At 41.4% G+C, this 27260-nt stretch overlaps 1 protein-coding gene across 4 annotated transcripts in view; it reads left to right on the forward strand.

Annotated features, from left to right (window-relative positions):
• Positions 1-27260, forward strand: part of nckap1 (NCK-associated protein 1) — a 197991-nt gene that overhangs the window by 15811 nt on the left and 154920 nt on the right. For 2 of the 4 annotated variants that reach the window (XM_048534158.2, XM_048534159.2), the window contains exons 2-3: positions 21392-21409; positions 22225-22335. In XM_048534158.2, coding sequence (XP_048390115.1) covers positions 21392-21409; positions 22225-22335 — 129 coding nt within the window. The remainder of the gene's footprint in view (positions 1-21391; positions 21410-22224; positions 22336-27260) is intronic. The other 2 variants (XM_048534160.2, XM_048534161.2) reach the window with 1 other exon arrangement.

A 27260-nucleotide genomic window follows, 5' to 3' on the forward strand; every position in this document is an offset into this window, starting at 1 on the left:
CTGATTTATTTAGTTATTATCCTTGTAAGGTCGGTGCAGTGTAGTTCGCTCCAAAAATAACACCCTTGTCAGTGTAAGATTTTTAAAAAATGTCCTTGAGTTGGTTGCAAGGTAGATATCCCAGAATAGTATTAGGGATGAGGGCGTTCTCGCTGTAAGATCAGGTTGAAAAGGCTAAGTAGTTCTCCATGTAGAAAGGAAGATTGAGAGATTTGGTATTGGTGTATTAGATTAAAACAGGTTTGGCGAAGATATACATTAAAAGAAAGGTATCCATTGGCTCATAATATATTATCTACAGTACACACAAAAGGTTTAGGGAAAGAGTTATGGGATGGATATGGTGGGGGCAAAATTGCTTATGGATGTAGAGGAATTGGAAGTGATAAATAATTTCTAAAGAATATTGGACGGGCGCTCGAGCGAAATAAGCGTAGAGGGAGTTCTGCTATAACTGGATAGATGCGATCCCATGAAATGACATATTATAGATAATTGAGCTATAGAAACAATAAGGCCTATGGGAAAAGTGGGCGGGGGTGTGCTGGGGGTTAGGGCAGACCAACAAAAATCACTCACTGACACTCATCACTCAAAAGCATAACACAGATTAGCACAGTTTGAACAAATGTTTAATCCACATATCATGAAACAACATGTTGAAGTTGTTGGCTTGTCAAGATGGTTTGTTGTTCCGCAGATGTTTCGTTACCGCGCTTGGTAACTGCCTCTGAAGCGTCGGTCTGTTGTGATGGATTGCCTCACTTCTGGGTTTCCTCCGTAGTGCAATGTATATAGGGTCGAGTTCAATGTGTTCATTAATAGCATGCTTCATGGATTGCCATGCTTCCAGGAATTCTTGTGCTATCTCTGCCTAGCCTGATCCAGGATCTTGGTGTTGTCCCAGTTGAAGTCATGCTTCTCCTTGTCCATGTGGATTGAGATGAGTGCGTATTGGTTGTGTCTTTTTGTAGCCAGTTGGTGTTCATGTACTCTTGTTGTTAGTTTCCTTCCTGTATGTCCGATGTAGTGCTGCACTGAGGATGTTGCCAAGCATGGTAATGAAACGTCTGCGGAACACCAAACCAGCTCAGCGAGCCAACCACCCTCGACACCCACAACCGGAGCTACAAATCTACTCCAAAACCTTAGAAATAACTGCAAATTTATTACCTTACCTTGTAAAAAATGTGAAGATGATTTGATGGGGGAGGAGGTTTTGAAGTAGTTCTGTTGTAAATGCAAGCGCTGAGGGTTGCCATCATCACCTTCAGGTGCCGGTGCAGGGTTAGGACGAAAAATAGTTAATCTAGAAGTGGGTGGCTGTGGTTCATTTGTCTTCTGACTGTTTGTTTGTTTCTTGGGGATAGCTTAAAAAAGACATCCAGTTTTTGCTTCTTTTCCCTATTTCTTTGTTCATGAAGAAGCAATTCATAGTGTGCCAAAGAAGATCGATCTTAAGGAACTGCTATCCTTCTGCGTTCTGCTTTGTATTTATTGACCTCTAATTGTTGCAACTGCATCTCAGTTTCCTTAAGGATGGAAGACAAAACAAGCGGAAAGGTCTCATGGTGCTACACCCTGGATTTCATCTCCTTCATCTCCAGCCTCCACTTGCCTCTCGGTGATAAATTTTTGTAGATCAGCTGTATAGAGGTCTTCGCAGTGGGAGTCAAGCAGGCCTTCAACATCGTCACTCTCCTTGAAATCCAGCTTGCTTTGCAAATTCAACACAATTTTCTTTGATCCATCAGAATCGAGAATCAAAGCTTTGTAAATCATGAAAAAAATCTGGGAGAAGCTTCTGCCACACTGAATGCAAGCAGTCCTTACTCCATGATCATGTCAGTTGCTCTCTTGATAAAGCTCTTCTAGAATTGAAGAACACTGCCCTTATCCCCCTCGGTGGCTGCAATCAGCCTCTCAAATGTGCGTCTTGAATAATAAATTTTAAAAGCTGTCATGGGTTGAAGGAGAGGGGTTGTGTTTGGGGGTAGAAATAGCACTATGATGTTTTCAGACACCTCACCAATGTTCTGAGGATGGCGTGACGCATTATCCAGGATGAGATCTTGATATCCAAATTTTTTTTCTCCCCCTCCAGTACTTTCTAAATACATCTTCAAAAACATCAGCAATGAGGTCAGAAAAAAATTGTCCAGTCATCTGACCTGTTTTGCTTGACCTAAAGTAGACTTGAGGTAGCCTTTCAAGGCTCATGAGTTGGCAGAGTGGTACACCACCACCGGCTTATTGGCATTGGCACCCACAACACAGTCATAAAATCTTTTGCCACTTTAAAGCCTGGAGCATGTGCTTCATTCATAGAACTGTAGGTTCTTGATGGCATTCACTTCCAGTATAAATGTCATCTAAATGGAAAACTTGATTTAAGCTTGAAGCCATCACGTGCTGTTTGTTTGCACTGGCAGCTTTGCCGCATAACTTTACGTTACGAAAAGCATTGTGGTTCTTACAACCAGCAAACCAGGCACTTCTAGCACTGAGGCAGGCACATCTGCAGGATTTTCAGCGTGTTTTGTTAGATCTTCATTAATTAATAATGCTTTCTTTTATGGGGAGTAAGGTGGTCCCAGATCGCTTCTTTGTTTCCTCTTCTATCCACACACTTAGCTGCTCCATCTCTTCAATTTCCATTGCCTGTGACCTGTCGGATTTGCCAGCAGTCAGACTTGTTCCAGGAATACAGCTTGTCTCTAATGGTGCGTAAGGTAGACTCCTTCATTCATGTTGCACGAACAATATCACATGTTCTCTCACTACGCTCAAAATGCTTTACGACGTCTAGCTTCCCTTCCAACGTTATAGCGTTTCTTTTAGATGCACCACCCATAATTTTCTCACCAGGGCACTGCTTATTATTATCCTCGTAACTTCTTCTTTGTGTTTTGTTCATAACACGGCAGAATTGTGCAGTGTCTTTCACTGCACGAGGATCCTGGATGCCCCTGCTGGACTTCTTTTGATTAGCAGGCTTTGTCCTGCGTTTTCACCAATCACGTGATGCCGATGTTGGAATCGCATTATAGCCAACACAAAGTTAGTATTTTACAAAACTGCCTATTCATCAACTGCTTTATAGCCAATTCACGTTGCCTGAACACTAGCTACAGGAAGATTCCCTGTACAAGGTTAAAAAGTGGTTGGGACTGAAGTGTGTGAAACTAGTTTGCTTAGGTGGAATTTAGTGTCAGGCCTTTTGAAATATAACCAGTATACTGTAAATGGGCTATTGAACTAGAACTCTAATTCTTCTAAAGTGAGAACGGTGACATAACACAAATTAGCTGGCTTTGGTCGTGTGATTGGAGTTGGGATTTTAAATCTCTTGCTGTCAATGGAGTACTAATTTCTGCAATAAATCAAACACTATCTGTGATCTTAGAATAGAATGCTGTGCCCACTGATTAGAGATCAATGCAGTGTATTAAGTAATCAGTCAACATCCCGCATTAAGGACCAAATACAGGGTAACAGTCTGTGGCTTGACCGTCTGGATGACATTTAGTATTTTACATTGCCATAGTAGGTAATGTTGCTGTGGGGGTTTCAGCAGCAACTTCTACATTGCACCTTTTATGAGGAATGTCAATTTTAGACACAGCTTGGGAAATTGAGAAGAAGCTTTCAAGTTCAAGAATAAATGTTGAATGCGTGACAAACCATCCTCACCAGCCCATATGCAACACTGTGGTTTTAAAGAGCGTGACTAACTATTAAGTTTTTCTCCCAAACCTATTTAATTGGGCTTTTCTATTACAGTTTATGAAAGTTGCTTTATTGTATGAAGAATAAAGCTTCAATAATTGAGATTTTTTTCAGCAACAACGTCTGTGGAAATAACCTGTACTCATTGTAATTCATCTGATTTACAGTTTCAAGTTCAGGCAGAGACCTCAAATATTGCCACTGGAAATGGCTATTAATTCAAGATGTTAAGATATTTCATGCAGGGAGATCCTGGAAGTCGATATCATAGAATCGTTACAGTGTCGAAGCAGGCCATTCAGCCCGTCGAGTACACACTGACCCTCCGAAGAGCATCCCACCCAGATCTACCCTTATATCCCTGCATTCTGTATGGCCGATCCCACCTAGCCTGCACATCCCTGGATGCTTTGGGCAATTTAGCATGGTCAGTCGACCTAACCTGAACATTTTTGGACTGTGGGAGGAAACCCACGCAGAATGTGCAAACTCCATACAGTCATCCAAGAGTGGAATCGAACCTGCGTCTCTGGCACTGTGATGCAGCAATGCTAACTACTGAGCCGTTGTGCCACCCTTATGTCTTTCAGGTTTTTGTTGTTTTTAAGACTTCAGATCTTTACTTCTATGTGTCTTAGTTAGTTGTGATCCTGTGAATATTTCGCAGCACAAATATGCACACACACCTTACACATCTTGAGTTGAACTGTCTTGCACGTTGATGTTGCAATAATGAAGTAGCACTTGATTAGAAAAAATTAAGCTCAGTACTGCTTGGATTACCAGCAATTTATGCTAGCCTGTTTATTAATGTTGCTGTCATTACCAAGAGGAGTTGGCTGATAGCCTCCTGATAATATGGGTATGTAATGTAAAATTTATTCTCAGAAAGTGGGATGGTATGGAGAATTTTTTCGCTATTTTCATGTCATTATATAATGACAAGTTACTCGATTAGTATTTCATAAGTGAGTTCCATTCATAGCCTGAATAATACTGTACTAACCATTTCGAAAATATTATAGCTAAATATGGGAGACCTCACTACATCTTTGAAGTAGCAAAGTAGTAAAACTAAAAAATTACTGTCAGTAGCTGTTACTTATTTTGATATTTTTAAAAATATGTTTTCAACAGCTTCCTTACTAGTTTGTATGCTATCTTTCCTCAATTTGTGCTTGACTTCTTTTTAAAAAAAAAATCCCACGGGCAAATGTACTTGTTTCCCATTTTCAGTGGGAAAACAAATGAAATCGCAGACTGACTGGGTGCCTGAATCTTTCACTTAATTGAAATGTTTCTGAGAAATGATGTTTGGAAGTGAACTCTTCCTCTCTTAAACTTCAATTCATGTGCTACTTCAGGTTGGAGAGAAGGATATCATAGAATATCATCCCTACAATTCAATTCTACAGTCTGGAAACAGGCCCTTTGGCCCAACAAGTCCACACTGACCCTCTGAGCATCCCACGCAGTCCCATCCACCTGTAATCTACACATCCCTGAATATTATGGGAAATTTTGTATGAATAGTCCACCGACTGTGGGAGGAAACTGGAGCCCCCAGAGGAAACCCACACAGACACTGGGAGAATGCGCAAACTCCACACAGTCACCCAAGGTTGGAATCGAACCCAGGTCCCTGGCACTGAGGCAGCAGTGCTAACCACTGAGCCACCATTCTGCCTCAAATGTTATGGTCTAACAGTTAAGGTAGCAACATATTAATCACTGCCAATTATAGAATTTATTGGTGCCAAGTACATTAACGTACTGCCTTTGTGATCTGGATATTTAGAAGGTCAGTTGCATTCATGGCATTATTTTCCAGAATTTAACTTTAGAGCCCTTAATGTTATTGGAAACAGTATGTAAATGTGCTTTATTGATACCTTGAATAATATGTATTCCATCCTATTTTAAGCTGAAGGTTGTCAATACAAAACCATATTGTCAATCTACATGCATTAACAGTGGATAGCTTGTGTATTAATCTGCCTGTGAAACCTGCAATCTGTTCCTTTAAAGTTCCTGAGAAATCTCAGAATCTCAACTATAAAACAGAACTTGATTTAGCTATTAATTAATTCACTTGCTTATACTGATGCAGAGTTTCTACCAAAGCATCTCATCCAGTACTTCTAGAATCACACTGTTCTTTATATTATTTAATAAAATATGGTTTTGTTACTACAGGTTTTAAGATTTCCATTAACTTTGTACCATTGAACTAGGTACATTATTGGAAAAATATTGTTATGTTGTGATTAATTAAAGAAAAGACAAACTTACGATCAATAAATAATATGTTTGCCAATATGCAAATATGAGTTTGTGATGTGTATGTGTTCATGGACTGAAATTTGAGAGTAACTATGTCTTATGCCTTGTTGGGTTTTCATGTGCTTGCTATGTGCTACGTAAATTGAAGGAAATCCCAATTTCACCATCTACCCAAAATAAATGAACATATTATAAGTTACCTAATTTAGCACTTTGCCTTGGATCTTAATGAGCTTTTGTTTTTATAACCAATCTGTGACTTATGGGACTTGAGCTTTGCTGAAATCCATTGAGGCATTGATGTTGCAATAATGAAGTAATACTTGAAAGTAAAGATGTGAGCTAATTACTGTCCGGATTACCAACAATTTATACTAGCCTAATTATTAATGTGGCTACCATTACCAAGAGGAGTTGGCTGGTATACTCCTGATATATTTTCTATAAAATGCCTATAGTGTTCTCAAAAAACAGGATGGTATGGGGAATTTTATCCCTATTTTAATGTCATTAGTTACTTTAATTCACTTATGAAATACTCATCCATTCACACCCTAAGTAATACTGTAGCACCATATTCAAAGTATTGTAGCTAAATGTGACAAACATCATTACATTCATGAAGTAAGCCTAAAACACACAATGCACCACCCCCATCTGCCCTAATTGCTTCTCAAAAATCAGTTGCATTTGTCAAATGTGATCTTTAATTCATCACTGCGTGTTGATTGTCTTTGATTAATCTGTCTTTCTAGATGAAAATTTATCCTGTCCCTCAATTTTCCCAATGATTTTTCCACCACCATGATTAGACAGACTTGTTTTGTTACTTTCTCCCTTTTTTTTAAAACGGTCATACAAATGTTTATTGTCCCCCAGTGGCCGCTACCACACATGCAGCCAGAAAGGACCAGAAAATGTTGGTCTGAGACTTCAGTATTTCTCCTCTTGCTTCCATAACAGACTGCAGTGAATTTCATCCTGCTCTGGGAGTTTATCCACTTTCAAAAACGTTAAAGCCCTTTATTCTTTCTGCCTTCCGGTGTTCATTTCTTCTAATATTTTTTAGTCTCTGTCCTTGATTATAATGTCTTTGTCTTCCCTTTAGTTTGTGAAAACAGAACAAGCATTCGTTAAGAATCGTATCAACTTCCTGTATCTCCACACGTAGGACTGACTAGGGACTGTAACAGTAATTTTTTTTATCCGTTTGCTCTTTTTGTATTTCTAAAACATCTTCAGGTTTCTTCTATTTTACTTAGCAATATTTTTCTTGCCCTGTCTTTACTTTCCTAATTTCCTTGTACATTTTTAACACTCTAGGTTTTAAACATTGTTGAGCCTTCTGTATTTTTTTAAAAGCTTCCATCCTTTCATATTCTCCTTTTAAACATTGGGCATCTGGATTGGTTCGTCCCACCTCTTGTTCTGAACTTTGACCTCTAGTCCTTGAATACCTCTCACTGATCTGATACTATGTTATCTTTAATGAACAGTTTCCACTCCACTTGGCTAAATCATTTTTTGGTTTTGGCAGAGTTAGCTTTCCCCAATGGGAAATTTTATACCTAGTACGGAATTCGAATATTATTAAAAGGAGACTAGAAGTTGAAGCTTATCATCTTTTCATCTTTTCTTCATCATCAAATCTAAGATACACAAAATACACTTAATAGGCTGAAACAAGTTTGTACACAATGAAGGAATTCTTTAAGTTAGTTAATACCAGACACCACTACATTCTGAACGCAATAGTGTGTCTGTGTTCTCGTTCGACATTACCAACTTATTTACCAGCATATCAGTCGAATAAGCCGTTGACATCTGCATTATCGTTATCTTATTGCAACTTAAAATGTACCACCTATATCTGAATGCTTTCATCAAACTCTTGAACCGAGCAACTTGTGCATTACAGCTCAGCGCCATTGACACTCCATGTATGCCCAAGTGGATGATTTTGATATAGGATCCCCTTTAAACCCAGCTGTTGTTATCATCATTACTGGTTACTTTGAGAAATCTATCTTTGGAAAAACTAACCTCTGAACCCTTGCATCCTTCTGATATATTGGTGACACTTTTTGCAATATTTCCATCTGTAGCCACATCAAGGAATTTCTTGACAGTTTAATAAACTCCATCCTCTATTCAAATTCGCCATTGAAATGGACCAGTCATTTCAATTCCTCAATATTTGTGAAATCAGGAAGTTTTCAGTGATTAGTTAATGAAAGACGACATTGACTGATTACTGTCCACGTTGGGATTGTTACAATTCTATATATTACAAGATAATTCTCGCTGGCAGCTTTGAAAATAGGACTGTAGCCATCTGCTGACTCTAAGCCCAATGCTGAGATTAGGTTTTACCAAAACTATCCTGTGTAATAACAGATACTCTGATGAAATCATCGTTTGTATTGCTCAGCATTTCATGGAAGGGCCTACGTCCACTGATTTTGGCCCAGAGTGGTGCGCTGTCTACGTGAAGACAAAAATTTGCACCCCTACCTGAGTTATGCTGCTACTGTGAATCCCTAATAGGATGCTACCATCAAGCTAAAAAGACATTTTGCCTATCATCTGAATAAGTAATGAGATATGAGCTTCAGTTCTGGTGTGATGCCAGATACGTTAGCAGTATGCTGCCAGTTGTGAATGGCCTCAGCTACCCTATGCTTGCTCGCCTCAGAAAAGGATATCCATCATTTAGATGTGATTCTACTGTTTGAAATCATTTATTAAATAATCCTGACTGTGCTTAGAGTTGAGCTGAAAGCCAGTCCAAAATCATCAACTGGGTCTGTAGTGTAGTGTGTTTACAAATGCTAGAATCTACATATATAAATATTCAGGGCCTTATTTTAAAACATAGAATAGTACAGCACAAGGACAAGGCCCTTTGGCCCACCATGTTGGTGCCAACTATTGTAAACCAGTCCTATCTGCCTGCACATGGCCTGTAACCACCTATTCTCTGTTCACGCATCTGTCTAAATGCTTCTTAAACACCTCTCCCCACAGAAAGTTCCAGGTACCTACTGCCCTCTGTGATTAAAAACTTTCTTCCTATCCTCCTTTAAATTTTTGCTGCCTCATCTTCAACCCGAGCTCTCTACTGTTTGATATTTTCATCCTGGAAAAGAGTCTCTGATTATTCGCCCTATCCGTGTCCCTCAATTTTATATACTACTTTTAGTTCACCCTTCCAAAGGTCCAGCAAAAACAATCCAAGTTTATCCAACCTGTCCTTTGTAGTTACTACATTCCAGTTGAGGCAACGTCGTGGTCAACCTGTTCTGCACCCTCTCCAAAGCTTCCACATACATTTTGTGATGCAGTGACCAGAACTGCGCACACTATTCAACATGTGGCATGACCAAAGTCTTATACAGTTATGGCATGACTTGCTAACTTTTTTGTTCTAAATGCCTTGATTGTCAAAGGCAAGCACGGTGTATGCCTCCTTTACCGCCTTATCCACTTATGTTGCCACTTTCAGGGAGTTCTGGACTTGGACTCCACTGCTCCTACATGGATTTATCCATGTATGGTGTACTTTCCTTTTGCATTTGACCTCGCGCTTCTCTGGATTAAACTCCCTTTAGTATTTCTCTGCCCAACTTTCCATCTGATCTCTCTCCTGCTGCATCCTTTGATATCCTTCCTCGCTATCCACAACTCCTCCAGTTGTTGAGTCATCTGCAAATTTACTAATCAGACCAAATTATTTATATTACAAAGAACAGATAGCCCAGCACAGATCCTTGCAGAATACCTCTGGTCACCAGACCTGCAGTTGGATAAACAAACCTCCGCAACTACCCTCTATCTTCTATGTTCAAGCCCATTTTGTATCCGATTCCATTTGATTTTATCTTCTGGATCAGTCGACCATGAAGGACCTTGATAAATGTTTTAAGGAAGTCCATGGAGACAAACTCCAGTGCCTTACTCTCATCGATCATCTTTGTCACTTTCTCAAAAAACTCGATTCAGTTTATGAGATAAGACCTCCTTGCATAAAGCCGTACTGACTATCCCTTATATGTCCATTCTTCTCCAAGTACAAGTAAATCCTGTCCCTAAAAATCTTTTCCGATAATTTCCCTACTACTGACGTAACATTCACTGACCTATAATTTCCCATATTATCCTTGTTGTCCTCTTTGGGGAAAAAAAAGGAATAGCATTGGCTACTCTCCAGTCTCCTAGGACCATGCTTGTGGCGAAAGAGCATACAAAGATCACTGCTGTGGCCTCAACAAACTTTTCCCTTGTTTCTCAGGATGCCCAAAACCACCAGCTCCTTAATATTGAAATATCCTGCAAGGACTGCACCCAGTTGCTCTAGCCCCAAGAGTAAATTCACTCCTTTGTCCTTGAGTGAACCTATGCTTTCCTTAGTTATCCTCTTCTTTCTAATATATAATAAAATGCCTTAGTATTCTCCTTAGTTTTACTCACCAAGGACATTTTGTGGCCCCTTTTAGACCTCCTAATTTCTTTGATAAGTTCTTAAAATATTCCTTCATACTCCTCGAGGGCCTTACTTGAATTCTGTTTCCTAAACCTTACTTTTGCTTTCTTTCTCTTTTGAACTAAACTTCTGACAACTTTCATCATCGAAGGTTCCTGAACCTTGCCATTCTTGACTTTCATGTTTAAAGGAATGCTCATCCTGAACCCTGGTCAACTGGCTTTTAAAAGACTCCTACATGTCAGATGTGCACTTATCTTCAAACAACTGCCCCAATCCAATTTTTCCAGTTCCGTGCCTAATACTGTTGTAATTAGCCTTGCCCCAACTTAGAACTTTTACCTGAGGCCCAATCTTATTGATCATTGTTCCCAAATCACTCCTCCACTGAAACTTCAATCACCTGGTCTATCTCACTTCCCACTGCAAGGTCTAATACTATCCCTTCCATATTTGGACTATCAACATGTTTCAAGAATCCCTCCTGGATGCACCTATCAAACTTTGCCCACCCAAGTCTTTGGCACTAGGGGGTCCGAGTGAATATTGGGGAAATTAAAATCATCCGCTACCACAACTCTGCTGTTTCTGTGTCTTTCCATGACCTGCTTACCCATCTATTCCTCTAATTCTCACTGGCTGTTAGGAGACTTATGGTATAACCCCATCATAGTGATTGCGCCCTTCTTATTCCTACATTCCACCTATAATGCCTCGCTGGATGAGTCCCCCAAGGTGTCCTCTCTTGGTGCAGCTGTGACATCCTCCTTCGAATGTAATGCAACTCATCCACCACTTTTGCATCTCCTTCTATCATGCCTGAAACATAGAATTGAAAAATTGGACTGCCAGTCCTGCCCATTTCTCAACCAAGCTTCTGTAATGGTTACCACGTCAAAGTCCCATATGTACAAAGCCTTATTTGCTTTATCTGTTATACGTCTTAAATCCAAATGAAATCACTTAAGACCAAGATAATAAAATGTGAGGCTGGATGAACACAGCAGGCCAAGCAGCATCTCAGGAGCACAAAAGCTGACGTTTCGGGCCTAGACCCTTCATCAGAGAGGGGGTTGGGGGGAGGGAACTGGAATAAATAGGGAGAGAGGGGGAGGCGGACCGAAGATGGAGAGTAAAGAAGATAGGTGGAGAGGGTGTAGGTGGGGAGGTAGGGAGGGGATAGGTCAGTCCAGGGAAGACGGACAGGTCAAGGAGGTGGGATGAGGTTAGTAGGTAGCTGGGGGTGCGGCTTGGGGTGGGAGGAAGGGATGGGTGAGAGGAAGAACCGGTTAGGGAGGCAGAGACAGGTTGGACTGGTTTTGGGATGCAGTAGTTCGCAACAAACAACTGCACCTCCCAGTCGCAAACCATTTCCACTCCCCCTCCCATTCTCTTGATGACATGTCCATCATGGGCCTCCTGCACTGCCACAATGATGCCACCCGAAGGTTGCAGGAACAGCAACTCATATTCCGCCTGGGAACCCTGCAGCCATATGGTATCAATGTGGACTTCACCAGTTTCAAAATCTCCCCTTCCCCCACTGCATCCCTCAACCAGCCCAGTTCATCCCCTCCCCCCACTGCACCACACAACCAGCCCAGCTCTTCCCCCCCACCCACTGCATCCCAAAACCAGTCCAACCTGTCTCTGCCTCCCGAACCGGTTCTTCCTCTCACCCATCCCTTCCTCCCACCCCAAGCCGCACCCCCAGCTACCTACTAACCTCATCCCACCTCCTTGACCTGTCCGTCTTCCCTGGACTGACCTATCCCCTCCCTACCTCCCCACCTACACCCTCTCCACCTATCTTCTTTACTCTCCATCTTCGGTCCGCCACCCCCTCTCTCCCTATTTATTCCAGTTCCCTCCCCCCATCCCCCTCTCTGATGAAGGGTCTAGGCCCGAAACGTCAGCTTTTGTGCTCCTGAGATGCTGCTTGGCCTGCTGTGTTCATCCAGCCTCACATTTTATTATCTTGGAATCTCCAGCATCTGCAGTTCCCATTATCTCTCACTTAAGACCACTTGTCCCGCTGTGCTCATTAACCTGGCCCTGCCGCCTCTTGCTGTTAGACTTATTGATTTAGCCATTCTCTTTTCAAACATTCCATTGCTGACCTGCTGCTCTGGTTCCTAACACCGGGCCACATTATTTTAAACCTTCCTGCCAGGGTATTTGTGCCTCTCGAGATAGGTGCAACTGGCCCTTCTTGAAAGAGATCCCAATGATTCTGACATCTGAAGCCCTGCCTTCTACTCCAGCTCTTTATCCACACATTCAACCATATTATCTTCATATTTCTGGCCTCACTGGCATGTGGCATGACATTACAACCTAGGAGGTCTTGCTTTTCAACTTGCCATCTCATTCCCTGAACTCCTTTGCAAGACCGTTTCTCTTTCTGCCTGTCACATTATTACCAAAAAAATGGGCCACAATGTCTGGCTGCTCATTCTCCCCTTCAGATTATCCTGTGTCCCCTGAGACATCCTTGACGAGGGAGGCAACACACTATCCAAGAGTCTCACTTCCGACCACGGAAACACCTATCTGTGCTCCTAACTGTACAGCCCTCTAGCACTACCGCTCACCCACAATTCGACCCTTCCTGCTGTACAATAGGGCCAATTGTGGTGTCACTGAACTGGCTGATGCTGTTGCTTTGCCTGAGGGGTCACTCCCAGCAGTATCCAAGCATATACTGTTTAAGACGAGAATAACCACATGGACCCCTACACTGCCTGACTACGCTTACACATCTTCCGAGTGGCCACCCAACTCTTTTGTAGGTGTAGCCCTTACGAGTGTGGTGTGACAAATTCACTAAGCATGCTATCCACAATATCCTCAGCCTCGAGGATGCTTCATCCGCAACACCAGACACTCCATGTTGCATCAGGAGTTGCAGCTGAATATGCTTCCCAAAGAGAGAGTTGGCATTAACATTGGAAGTGTCCCTGATTTCCCACCTTGCAGGAGGAGTATTCCACATGGCTGAGTTCTCCTGCTATTTTAAATCTTATCAACTGCAAACAACAGTTTAAAGGAACTCAGTTGTACATCCTTATCCAGTACTCACCAAAATCATATTTCTCACTTTCATGCTCTATTCGTAACAAACTACAATAACAAAAGTGATAATGGGAACTGCAAATGCTGGAGAATCCAAGATAACAAAGTGTGGAGCTGGATGAACACAGCAGGCCAAGCAGCATCTTAGAAGCACAAAAGCTGATGTTTCGGGCCTAGATCCTTCATCAAAGAGGGGGATGGGGAGAGGGAACTGGAATAAATAGGGAGAGAGAGGGAGGTGGACCAAAGATGGAGAGAAAAGAAGATAGGTAGGGAGGAGAGTATAGGTGAGGAGGTAGGGAGGGAATAGGTCAGTCCAGGGAAGATGGACAGGTCAAGGAGGTGGGATGAGGTGGTAGGTAGGAAATGGAGATGCAGCTTGAGGTGGGAGGAAGGGATGGGTGAGAGGAAGAACCGGTTAGTGAGGCAGAGACAGGCTGGGCTGGTTTTGGGATGCAGTGGGGGGAGGGGACGAGCTGGGCTGGTTTTGGGATGCAGTAGGGGAAGGGGAGATTTTGAAGCTTGTGAAGTCCAGATTGATACCGTTGGACTGCAGGGTTCCCAAGCAGAATATGAGTTGCTGTTCCTGCAACCTTCGGGTGGCATCATTGTGGCACTGCAGAAGGCCCATGATGGACATCTTGTCTGAGGAATGGGAGGGGGAATTGAAATGGTTCATGACTGGGAGGTGCAGTTGTTTATCGCGAACCGAGCGGAGGTGTTCTGCAGAGCGGTCCCCAAGCCTCCGCTTGGTTTCCCCAACGTAGAGGAAGCCACACCGGGTGCAATGGATACAATATACCACATTGGCAGATGTGCTGGTGAACATCTGCTTGATATGGAAGGTCACCTTGGGGCCTGGGATGGGGGTGAGGGAGGAGGTGTGGGGCAAGTGTAGCATTTGCTGCGGTTGCAGGGGAAGGTGCTGGGTGTGGTGGGGTAGGAGGGGACAAGGGAGTTGCAGAGAGAGTGGTCTCTCCGGAAAGCAGACAAGGGTGGGGATGGAAAAATGTCTTGGGTGGTGGGGTCGGATTGTAGATGACGGAAGTGTCGGAGGGTGATACGTTGTATCCGGCGGTTGGTGGGGTGGTATGTGAGAACGAGGGGGATCCTCTGGGGGCGGTTGTGGCAGGGGCGGGTTGTGAGGGATGTGTTGCGGGAAATGCGGGAATGGATTTCAAGCCCACTGACTCCCACAGCTACCTAGAATTCACCTCCTCCCACCCACCCTCCTGCAAAAATTCCAACCCCTATTCCCAATTCCTCCGCCTCCGCCGCATCTGCTTCCAGGACGAGGCATTCCACTCCCGCACATCCCAGATGTCCACGTTCTTCAAGGACCGCAACTTTCCCCCCCGCAGTGGTCGAGAACACCCTTGACCGCGTCTCCTGCATTTCCCGCAACACATCCCTCACAATCGTCCCCAGAGGAACCCCCTTGTTCTCACATAACACCCCACCAACCTCCGGATACAACGTACCATTCTCCGACACTTCCGCCATCTTCAATCCAACCCCACCACCCAAGCTATTTTTCCATCCCCACCCCTGTCTGCCTTCCAGAGAGACCACTCTCTCAGCGACTCCCTTGTCCGCTCCACACACCCCTCCAACCCCACCACACCCGGCACCTTCCCCTGCAACTGCAGGAAGTGCTACACTTGCCCCCACACCTCCCTCACCCCCATCCCAGGCCCCAAGATGACCTTCCATGTCAAGCAGAGGTTCACCTGCACATCTGCCAATGTGGCATACTGTATCCATTGTACCCGGTGTGGCTTCCTCTACATTGAGGAAACCAAGCGGAGGCTTGGGGACTGCTTTGCAGAACACCTCCGCTCGATTCGCTACAAACAACTGCACCTTCCAGTCGCGAACCATTTCAACTCCCCCTCCCATTCCTCAGACGACAGCAAAAGTACTTTATTTCCTTCCTGACACTATTCACTCAGTCTATAAACCAGATCCACTGATGTCGGTCCCGCTCTGACTAATGCTACTGCTCAGGTGTTTGTCTGGTAGCTCATGCCACAGTTCAGTCTGCTGTGCTGTGCTGCTGCTGCTGCTACTCTCTTTATGTGGGCATCAGGAATTTGTATGTATGGAGCAACTTTTTCAATAGAACAGATCATGGAGACAAATTCCCCTGCATCCCAGAGCAGTGTGCTGACCAATCTATCTGCCTGATCTGAAAACTAACTGTTGACAGTTTTGGCTTCACTTCCATGCCAATTATGGCCCCACCAGTCAATACTTCCTTTTCATTATGTATGAAATGGTTATCTTTTGTTTCTACCCATAAGCGGCCTAGGTTTAACAGAATTCTGATCACTTCGTCAAAGTAGTGTTCAAATGGTCCCCTTTCCATGTGTGCAGCTTCTTTCACCAAAACAAGCTGTCTCCTGTCTCGTTGGTCTTGCTGCATATTGGCTGTAAAAGTTCTTCTGAAAATGTCCTCAGAATTTCACTGTACCATCCGCACTAATTCTATCCCAGTTAATACTAGCATATTTGAAATCTCCCACTATTACTACCTTTATTGATTTTTATACTTCTTAGAGGTTTGCCTGCTTGTTTGCTTTTTAGGCTCCCTCTGACAGCTTGTGGGACAAATTTACAGTAGTGTGATCGCTCCTATTTCACTCATTTGAACCCATACATTGGAGATCATTTATCTTATTGCCTGTTTTCCCATGGTAATTATTTCTTGAACTAATATTGTGTCACCTCCATTTTGTATTTTTTTTTGCCAGCTGTCTCTTTTTAATCAGGACTGTTGCACTGGCATCCCAGCCTTTTCTTAACCTTCTTGCAAGAAGATTGTGCCATTTGGCACTGCCATCTTCCAAAGGCCGCAAACAGTGCAACAAAGGTTTACCAAGCTGATTCCTGTTCTGGCAGGGCTGACATTTGAGTAGTGTTTAGAATTATATTTGCCAGAGTCCAGAAGAATGAGAGGGGGTTTCACAGATACCTATAAAATTCTAAAAGGACTAGACAGAGTAGATGCAAAAAAGGATGTTCCTAATACAGGAATTCCAGAACCAGGAGTCATCTGAGGATATGAGTATGTATGTAGGACCGAGATGAGAAATTTCTTCACCTGGCAAGTGGTGAGCCTATCGAATTTGTTGTCACAGAAAGCTGAGACCAAAACATTGTAAGATTTCAAGAAGAATTAAATACACCACTTGGAGGGCTAAAGAGTATCGAAGCATAGGGATGAAAAGCAGGAGCAGGCTATTGCATTGGATGATCAACAGTGATCAGAATGAATAACAAAATGGGCTCAAAAGATAAAATGATTTATTAGTTTTGATTTATTTATTAACTTATTGTCATCTTAAAACATAGAAAAATAAACCAAAACATAGAACTTAAAGGCAGAAGAATAAAGGAAAAGGTGTTCAACATTATAGTCCTTCCTGTTAACTGCAATGGGCCTGATGGCCAGGCACGAGCCCCTTTGCTGCGCTGCTGCTTGAATGAAAGTCCTAACTCTTCAATGCCATCTTGCCTCTACTGACGTCCTTGCTAGTGCAGATGCCACTAATGCTGCTGTGTATGGCAGCAGCTCAAATTTGACTCCACCACCACCATGAGTCTGCTTCAGGCCCACCTCACCAATGCTACCAAAGCCGCAAGGCCTCACACTGGGCCCAAACTTGCCACTGCTTCCATGAATCTGCTTTGGACACAGATACAGCCAGGAACCCAGCAGCAGCCATGGGTCGGCACTAAGACTGCTTTGTTGATGCAGGATCTGCTGGGAACGCAAAATCACTGACCACCATGTGTCTGCATTGGGCCCGCTTGCCAACCCCCATACATCCACACTGAACCCATATGCCGCAGTCTACTCTTGCTCTTTTTTTCTATGTTCTGATGTTTCTTTTGATAAGTTCAGAGGTGTTGAGGTTGGAGGGTGAGGGCGGCTTAGAAAAAGTTAGGCCTGATATAATGGAAGCAGGAGAGACGTGACAAAGAATTCTGAATGGATGGTTTCTATTTTGGCAAGCAATAACTCCAAGAGGTCTTTGTGCTTGGTGGTGGAGGTGACAGTTTAGGAGGGATGTGCGGTGGGCAAAAGGTTGAAGAAAATTTGTGCAATGGAGAAACAGAGAGGGTAGTTAGATTTACATTCTTCATGAGTCTGGAATAGTATTTTGGCAAAAGCAAGGAGGACTTGACAGTGCTTTATGTGGACCTTATGATGATGCATCACTATAGCAAATTGTTTGCCATAAATTCATACCTGCGTCCTCATTGATATAATGGAATCAAGATTGTAAGTAATAAAAGAATTCTGATTTTACTGTGGCATGAAAGGTGGAGGTAAGGATGTGTTGGAGTGAGCCTGTAGCTCCTGGCCAAGAACAAAGTCTAGACCATTGGGATTTTGTAAGGGTAATTGCAAGTAAATTGTAGCAGAGGCAGTGAAAATGTGGTTTGGAGGGAAATGTGGATGGTGAGTTAAAGAAGGAAGCAATCATTATCAAAGATGATGTTTCTTGTAATTGCCACGAAGGGAGGAATGAGAAGACTTGAGCTGGGAAGGTTGAGGAATTTTCGGCATCTTAACATCAGTGAAAGATGATAGACATGCAAAAGACGAACATTTTTGGGTGATGCGGCTTTATACGATGTATCTTTGGCGGAAAGGATTGATCCTTAAGGCAGGTTCCACGAAACTGCAACAACAATGTTTTGGCATTGGCATCTGCGGACAAGCTGCTGTAACCACTGATCATTGTTGTGGTCAACCCAGCCTGTGGGAGGTGTCAGCACATTCCTCTGTCATCAGCTAATGATTTCCACATGTGACAACCGATATTGAATGTCTTTGTCACACAAGCAACGTCGTAGAGGAGCTTTGGGCACCTTACTGGTTATCTGACTCCAGCAAACGTTTTTTATTCACTCATGGTGCATGGGCATCACTGGCTGGCCTGCATTTATTTGCCTGTCCCTAGTTGCCTTCTAGAAGGTGGTGATGAGTTCCTGCCTTGGTCAGCTGCAGTCCACCTGCTGTAGGTTGATGTATGCGGTTGGTTTCCATCTTGTTGAAGCAAGCAAGCAAAGCCATCTTGGAGGAGTGCTGAGAAACTTGAGTGCTGCCTTTTGAGAGGATTGTGGCACTTTTCTTTCTGTCTGTATCCCCGAATCTACTATTGGCAACAAAGTTGGAAATTTTTAAGCATCTTTATGGCTGTGGATATGAATATGGGAGATGAGATGGAGGGACAGATTAAGGGAGTAATTTCAAGGAAAGAGCAAGATTACAACTGAATGTTTTCGAAATAAAAAGTGCCCCCTCGCTGAGAGAGAATTTGAAATCGGTGTGAGTGAGAAGTCACTTGATTTAGAGGCTGAGGGCAGAAAGCAGTGGCGGTGTCTTTACAAGAGAATTGATACTGTATGTGTACAGTTCAGAAAGGAAGTTTGAATGTGAGGTGAGTAGGGTGGATCAGGCTAAGATGCTCAAAAGTGTAGACGGTGCTAGTGAGGTGGGAGGACACCAGACCTGTAATTGGGCATGAGTCACATTGCCACCACAGTGGGTGGGGAAATTGGTGCAATACATAGCCAAGTGGGGGGAGGTTTCATTTAAGGAGTCACTGTCATTAAGGCCAGTCAGCAACAGGTGGTTCATTAAAAGCAAGCACCTTATTTACATGGTAACAGATATCCTGGAAGGTAATGCAGAGAAGAGTGATGATAAGTCATCCAATTCCAATTTCAGCCCAGTAACACTTTGCTTAAACCAATGCATCAATTGATGATAGTATTTTATCAACTGAGAGATGTCTTCGTAACAAAGCTGCCAATTTCACACTTGAGTAGGTTTCTTAGTGCTTATGTTGCGAATATGCTTGATGTATTTTTGATTTAAACTTGAAGTAGGAGAATGAGCATTCGAAATAGCAACAGCAGTACATTATTCAGCCCCCTGAACTTGCTTTGCCATCCAATAAGATTGCGACTGATAGTTTTAAATTCCAAATTCCTATGTTGTTAAGACAACTTTTGTCTAACTTGCCTTTAAAAATGTTTAAACACCCCTCCTGCACTGCCTTCTAAAGCTCAGTTTGAGCAAAGTACCTGTAATTTTCTCTTGAAACCTCATCCATACATATCTTTTGCTATCTCTATACTTGACCGTTTCAGTGTACTCCTGGCCAGCATCACTTTTTCCAAGCTTGGTAAAGCTAATGTTCGCTATTTATGACCTTGCTGCTCAGGTCATTACTTGAACCAAGTTTTTTGTTTGCCCATAACCCCTATGCTTGCGGATGTACGGTTGCTCCTGGGTGAGCAATGCCACAATTTTTAAGATTCTTATCCTTGTTTTGAAATCTTTCCATGACCTTACCCCTTTCTGATATTCGTACTCTTCTTTCTGGTGTTGCCTCCAGCTGTTAAAGCCCAAAGCTTTTGGAGATCCCTCTTATTTTGACCAAGCTTTGGCATCCGGCCCAGTTTTTCCTCGTATAACCAATGTTAAATTGTACTTTATGAAGCTCCTGTGGAATGTTTTCGGTCACTGTACCGTGTTAAAGGCACCATACAAGTTGTTAAATATTTAATTTTCCATTTTCAATATTTAATAATGCAGACATTACATTTTTAATTTGTTACAGATTTGTTTAGTTGCCTATGTATTAAGAAATTACTGTTGGTGGAGCGAGTAAACATGAATCCCCTTAAAGGAAACTACAATTCTCTTTTTTTTATTATTTCCTAAAGATGACAATCCACTCATTTACAATTTGTACATATCAATGCACGTGTGATTGCCATTCTGATGCCTCTTTATGACCATAATTACAATTCTGAAATGCCTTCAAAGCAAAAAAGGTTACTTTCTTGTCTGTGGATGTAGGCCACCCTAGGCAGGCACAAATATAAGCAGTATTTTTTTTGTTACAATTTGTACTTGCACACATTCCTTGAGCAGTGCTGCTGTAAAAGCATGTACAGTTTACATGAAAGCATGACATTACACATGTCAAACAACTCTTGTGTCATTACATGAGAAAGAAAATAAAATATAGTTAGCATAAATCCACATCATTGTTTGTATGAAACTGCATGTTGTAAGTAACTTGTTTATGTTTTTTATTTTGTTTAGTCAAATATTCCTTCAGTTATAATATTTGAGGACACTTAGTAATTTATATCTAAAGTTTGTTTAAAATCATATGAAACATTTGTGATAAAATCATGACAGAGGTAAAAAATTCTGCACGTTTAAGAAGAAATGGTTATTAGTTTTGTTCGTGCAATTCATATTAGACACCATTCAGCATTTCAAAAGGATTGCAAATTATTTTCTAACTTTTTTTCTTCACAACTTAAAATTTCTCTGTCCAGATTCTGTCATTAATTGCATGTAATGCCTTTATAATTCCTGAATGATGTCTTGCAGACTTCCTTCGATGTCCTTCATGTTGCCTTTGAAGTGATCTTGCATGCACATTCCTGTCTTCTGATTCTGTGGGTTGAACTATAATAATTTAATAATCTATCCTATTGATGTATGGTATCAAATTAGTATAAATTTTATAAATTTGAGGCTCCAAAAAAAACTGAAGTGCATGCAAGTGCATGTCAGGGAGCTTGCTCTTAAAGTTTTACATGGACCGGCAATGATTTGATCTCTCGATGACTCTTTGTCTTGAACCTCTGCACTTTTTCCGTTTACACATTTGTCATTAGGCATTTAAAGTATTGTTCCCTGAACTTTGTGCAGACGCATGTCAGATGTTGGAAACTTGTGTTTTACATGTGTTCTCTTTTTCTGTTACAATGCTTCCACAGCAAGGACAAGTTTGGAAGGTTTGCAAAGCTTTTCACCTTCCCTCTGCTATCAGACCAGTCTCATCACCCATGACTTTTCTCTTTGTGATTCACAATGCGTAGGACATTGAGCTATAGAAATCATTGAATAGCTGGCTAGATTAAACTTAACTGTTCAGATTCTTGCTTCATAATTTTAGATTGGATTACACGCTGTATTCTGGTTCCTTCTAATCATCACATGCATATGCTTCTAAACTCCCTTAGGAATGCCACTGAAACGTTTTATTTCAAAACAGCACCCAACAATGAAAGAAAAAAGTATCATAAAAGTTCTTTGCTGATTTCTGCAAATTATTTTACAAGAGAAAAATGTTTGCTGATTAAAGAGCAAAACCTAGAATTATGCACTGCTTTAAAATGTTCCCCCATTACCATACTTTAGGTTTGAATTGAGCATATAAAGCATACATAAAGCAGTGTGACAGCAATACTATGTATAAGGTTTGAAGTTTGCAATCTGCTAGTTCTGAATAACCTCTTTTAGCCCCTACCCTAAGAGTGCTTAGATTAAATTATGCATTTTTTCTTTTTAAGGAATGAACCAGTTCTCTGCTATACTACTGTGTTCTATAACACTTCTGTAGCACATCTCTTGTTCTCTATCTCCCATTGCATATTCCAGTTGTGATGATCCCTTGCACTTGCCTATTCATTCTGTCACCTGTTCACTGAAAGCGATGTTAAAATCCTTAGTTTGCTGGTTGACTGCTCAAACATTTGGTTGTTTAATATTAATGAAAGACCCTCCAAGACATCATAATGTCTATTTTTTTTCTTCTCTTCTGTTGTAGGCATGTGGGGATCCAAAGGCAAAACCTTCATACTTAATTGACAAAAACCTGGAATCTGCTGTCAAATACATTGTCAAAAAGTTTCCAGTTGTTGATACTCGCAACAACAGTGTAAGTACTGAACAAGTGTGAATGGATTTATAATATAACTTGTGACTCTTGAAATATTGATGAAAATTGCAGTATACCTTAATATGAATTAACGTTTATATAATTGATTTAAAGTTTTCATAATTTAAAAAATTTTTGATATGTTTCACATTGTAATTTTAGAAGTACACGTAAGTAGTCAAGTTGCTCAAGATTACATTGAGTAATGTTAAGTATGTGATTTCTGATGGTAACTCTGTATACGAAAACAAGTTATAGTGGGGCCTGGATTTCTTTATTCTTAAGTTTATTTGTTCATCATTTCAAAAATGTGACAAAACTCAATTAAACTATTTTTGGAAAAAAGCCAAAAGTGCTTGAAATATTCTGCTGACCTGGTAGCATGAACAGAGAGAGAAACAGAATTAAAATTTTGAATTGAATGTGACTTCTATGTTGTTTTCTTTGTAAGTAGCCAGAGATACCCTCATCTCGTTAACAAATAAAGGAATTTGTACCTTGAGAGTTTTGAAGAAGAGTCATTCTTGACTCAAAACTTCAACGCTCTTTCTCTCTCCACATATACTGTGCCACAGCTGCTGAGAATTTCCAGCATTTTTGTTTTTATTTCAGATTCCAAGCGAATGCAATATTTTGCGTTTATTCCAGAAATTTGCATGTTTAACTGAAAAGAACTTTCTCATTTCACTCGAGATTTCAACTTTAGCTTTTTCACTTAATAATCTTGAATTTCTAATTGCAATTCTGTTGAAGCCATTGGGTTTAAATCCCTAAGGAAATGTATATTTTGTTTTTGGACTGAGGAAAATATTGTCACCTTTGTGGGTTTGATGGTGTGGGGTCTGTGGTGAAGACTGTTGAATGGATTTATGATTATTACCTATTTAGACTGGAATGTTATTCCTCAGGCATCTTTGGTTTGTATGCCATAGTTTTTTCTTATGCCACATTTAAGGTTAAAGTAAGAAAGACTTGGATAAATTTAGGGCACCTCAGTGTGCTTTACAGCTAATCAAAAGCACTTAAGTGTTTTGCTATTCTAATATAGGAAATTGGAATTCATAGAGTTAACATATTAAGTATGTAGTGAGGGTAAGCAAATGGACAGAAAACAGTAGAAAATAATAGGTTGATTTTGGGTTGTCAAGCCGTAACTAGCTTGGTACTATAAAGATCATTGCTGGAGCTTAAGCAATTTAAGGAGTGTTAACTGTCCATATTTGCTGCTAATTAGAAAGCTGTTAATGCAAAAGGATGTAGACAGTTAGATCAGTTGGAAAGAACTTAGCAAATAAAATGTAATGTGGGATGTTTTGGGTGAAGTAAAATTGAAATAAAGCATAGCTTTTAAGCAATAAATGACTGGAAAACAATGGCATTCAGAAGTATAGGTTTTTTCACAAATCGCTTAAGGTTAGCATTCAGGTAAAACAAGAATTATAAAGTTAACCTGGCATTTGTTTTTCTTTTAAAGGAATTGGGTATAGTAGTGAAACACTTTTTAACTGCAGTTTTACAAGGCCTTAGTGAGACCACTGTGGAGTACTGCATATACGTTTGGTTTCTTTACCTTCAGAAGGATGTACTTGCCATGGATGAAGCACAACACAGCTTCACACAGTTCAATGTGGGGATTGTCTTACAGGATCTGCTTTGATAGATTCAGCCCAATATTCCCTTGAATTTCAAATAGTTACAGGTGGTCTGATAAATCATATAAAATTCTTGGGGGTTTAATTGGGTCTTCACTAAGTGAATGTTTCATAGGTAGACAAACAGGAGGTTGGAAAAACACAGCAAACCAGGCAGCATCTGGAGGAAAGGAGCACTCGATGTTTCGGATGAGTCTAGAATTAGGGTCACAGCCTCTAATTAAGGAGGCATGACTTTATGACTGAGATGAGAGGAAACTTTTTCGGTTATTAAGTTGTGAATTTTCGAGGATCCTGTCATCTTGAAAGCTTTGGCCCTCTGTTATAAAGTATATTTGAGAAATAAATAAATAAATTTTTGAGAGATGAGCATAATTTGGCTGCAGACCTACTTTGAAGGCCCCAGAGATACTCATGGGTAAGGGACTGTGCAGTTGTTTTTGGGTAAAATGAAGGTGTGGTAACTGTGATTTGTTCTGAATTCTGTTTACAATGAAAATGGAAAGCTCAATTATTAAAGATTTAAAGGAGGCCTCAGGTTGTTTGTTGGAAACAAATACAAAGTGCTCTCACTTGTAGACAATGGTAGAACCAGCGGATAGAGTCTTAGTCTCCAAGTTTGCAGAAAGCTGTGAATAATTTCATGTTATAAATAGTTAGACTGTTAAAGTATATTTAATTTCAAGGTAGAATGGTGTTGAGGTCTAACGGCTACCTAATCAGCATTTTCAGCTGGAAAGAAGACCCATGTGAGTCACGTTGCCAAGGAGATCTGCTTTGAGAAGGGAAAAGTTTATCACAAAATCAAAGAATTGACATGGGACAGAAGGCATATTTGTGAAATAGCCACCTGCATGAAAATCTGCTAGGATCTGAAAGAAAGAATAGCTTGATGTAGCAAATCTGTGTGATGCATCTCAAGAATGTGGATGAGTGCCCGTGCTTGGCTTCATTTGAGAATTTGTGACAATGTTAGAAGATTTGCCTAATTTGTGCTGAAGAGAGACTATCTTTAGGAAAGGCCTTGCTGTGATGGATGGCTCTGTGGATAAAGGATACCAGCCTAGGAATGGAAAATAACAGAACCAAACCCTTGGGAGCTACGAATCACTTGGGCACAGTTTCAAGGCAATTGAATCTTCTTAAGGAATAGTGTAAACTATAAGCATGGGGTGAGATTTTTGGTTGTGATAAATAATAGAGGAGAAGATTTTGTTCTGCAGCTTCTGTAGTTGCTTCTGTAGAATTAGGACTTGGAAGTTACACACTTGAGTCAGAGACAGGAGTACTACTGATTGATTTACATCTGAGACATGGATTAGCACTAGATCTCCTTGTTTGATTTCCAGAATGAATCATTCGGAGTTGCATGGCTGCACAGATCTGCATGTAACTGGAGTTAAGGTTGTATGCTGTTATGTTTTGAGCCTCTTTACCAAATGTTGAGAAAATGATTATGACAGACCTAGTCCAACATTCTTTCGTAAATAAAAACACAATGTTTGAAATACTCACTAGGCCCAGTAGCATCAGTGGAGACAGAAAATATCAAAGACTGTTTATTTGTTCTGAGAGGTTAGAAATATATAATTCAAAAGCAGATGGAATGAGCAAGGGTTAAAAAGAACAATTTGGAGGGTCTCCAATAGATTGGAAGATAGGAGTGATTAAATTACAGGATTTGGAGGGTCAGGGCTAAAGCAATAGAGAATGAGACAGGTAAACAAACAGACCATGTAACTCGAGGATATATCAAAAGAGGGGCAAACTGACTTGTTGTCACTTTTTGGAAAGTCCAGCCCCTAAGACTTTAGGAATAGATAGTTTGACTCTTTTGGCTTGCTCCATTAACAAGATCATGGTTAATCTGATAGTGGCCTCCTCTCTACTTTCCCGAGTACATCACATGATTTTTAGCTGACAAAAGTCTATCCAACTCGACCTTTGATAAATTTTAAAGACAGGGCCTCTACTGCCTTCTGGAGAAGAGAATTCTATACTCAGCCCTCTGTTCTGCAGTCTTAATGACCCCAGAGAAAAAATGCCTTCTTTGCCTTAAAAGGGAGATTTCTTATTCTTTAACTCTGTTCCCTTGTTTTAGTTTGCCTGACGTGAGGAAACATCCTCCAGCTATCCACTCATCTGGTAGCTTCAAGACGTTCAATGGAAAATGCACAGAAACTCAGCAGGCCTTATGGCAACTCAAGCAGAACAGGGTGTGTGGGGATAGATAATGAAAATGGAGGGCACTGTTCATGCTCTGAAATTGTTGAACTCGTGGTGAGTCTCAAGGGCAATAAAGTACCCTATTTAGAAGATGAGGTGTTGTTCCTTCACTTCGCTTGAGCTCCACTGGAGCTCTGCAGCAGGCCCAAGACTGAAATGTTGGTTTTGAGGCATGATGGTATGTTAAAGTGGCCAGGCAATTGGAAACTCTGGGTCTTTTTTGCAGAGAGAACCGAGGTGTCCGCAAAGCAGCCACACAGTCTGTGTTTCGTCTCCCCGTTGTGGAGAAGACCACATTGTGAACTATGAAGACTTTAAACTAGATTTAATGAAGTGCAAGTAAATTACTGCTTTACTGGGAGGATGTGCATGGTGCTTTGATGTGAGGGTGGAGCTAAACAGATAAGTGTTGAATCTTTGGCGATTACATGGGAAGGTACAATTGGGGTATGAGGTGGTGGTAGGAGTGGAGCAGGAGTAGACAAAGGTGCCCCACAGGGAACAGTTCCTGTGGAAAGCTGGCAAGGGAGGAGAAGGCAATATGCCTCTGATGGCATCCTGTTGGAGATGGCAGAAACGGCATCTTACAATCCTTTGCATGCAGATGCTGCTGGAGTGAGCAGTGAGGACAAGGGGTCACGATTGTTTTTGGCAAAAATAAGGGAAGAGGTGAGAGCAGAAATATATACAAATAGGTTGGATGTGGCAGAGAGCCCTGTCAACCATGGTAACAGGGAATCCTTGGTTAGAGAAAAAGGTGAACGTGTTTGAGGACTCGCTTAGAGGCTGAGAAGTAGACCTCCAGATGAGGGTGAGGTTTGTCATAACAGTGGAAATGATTGTGCCAACTCCTGGACACCACGTTCTATCTTCCCGTGGATCACAACCCTACCATTGAACATCAAGCTGAAGTTTCCATGATTGTCACAAACCCGTCTCCCCACCTACAACTTCTCAGCCAAAAGTCACTCAACCATGTACAACCTGCTTCTGCATTCTTGCTAAAATAGACGAACAGACTACCAAGGGCAGACCCATTATTTCAGC

Source organism: Stegostoma tigrinum, chromosome 7 (assembly GCF_030684315.1).
Source record: "Stegostoma tigrinum isolate sSteTig4 chromosome 7, sSteTig4.hap1, whole genome shotgun sequence".
Lineage (NCBI taxonomy): Eukaryota > Metazoa > Chordata > Chondrichthyes > Orectolobiformes > Stegostomatidae > Stegostoma > Stegostoma tigrinum.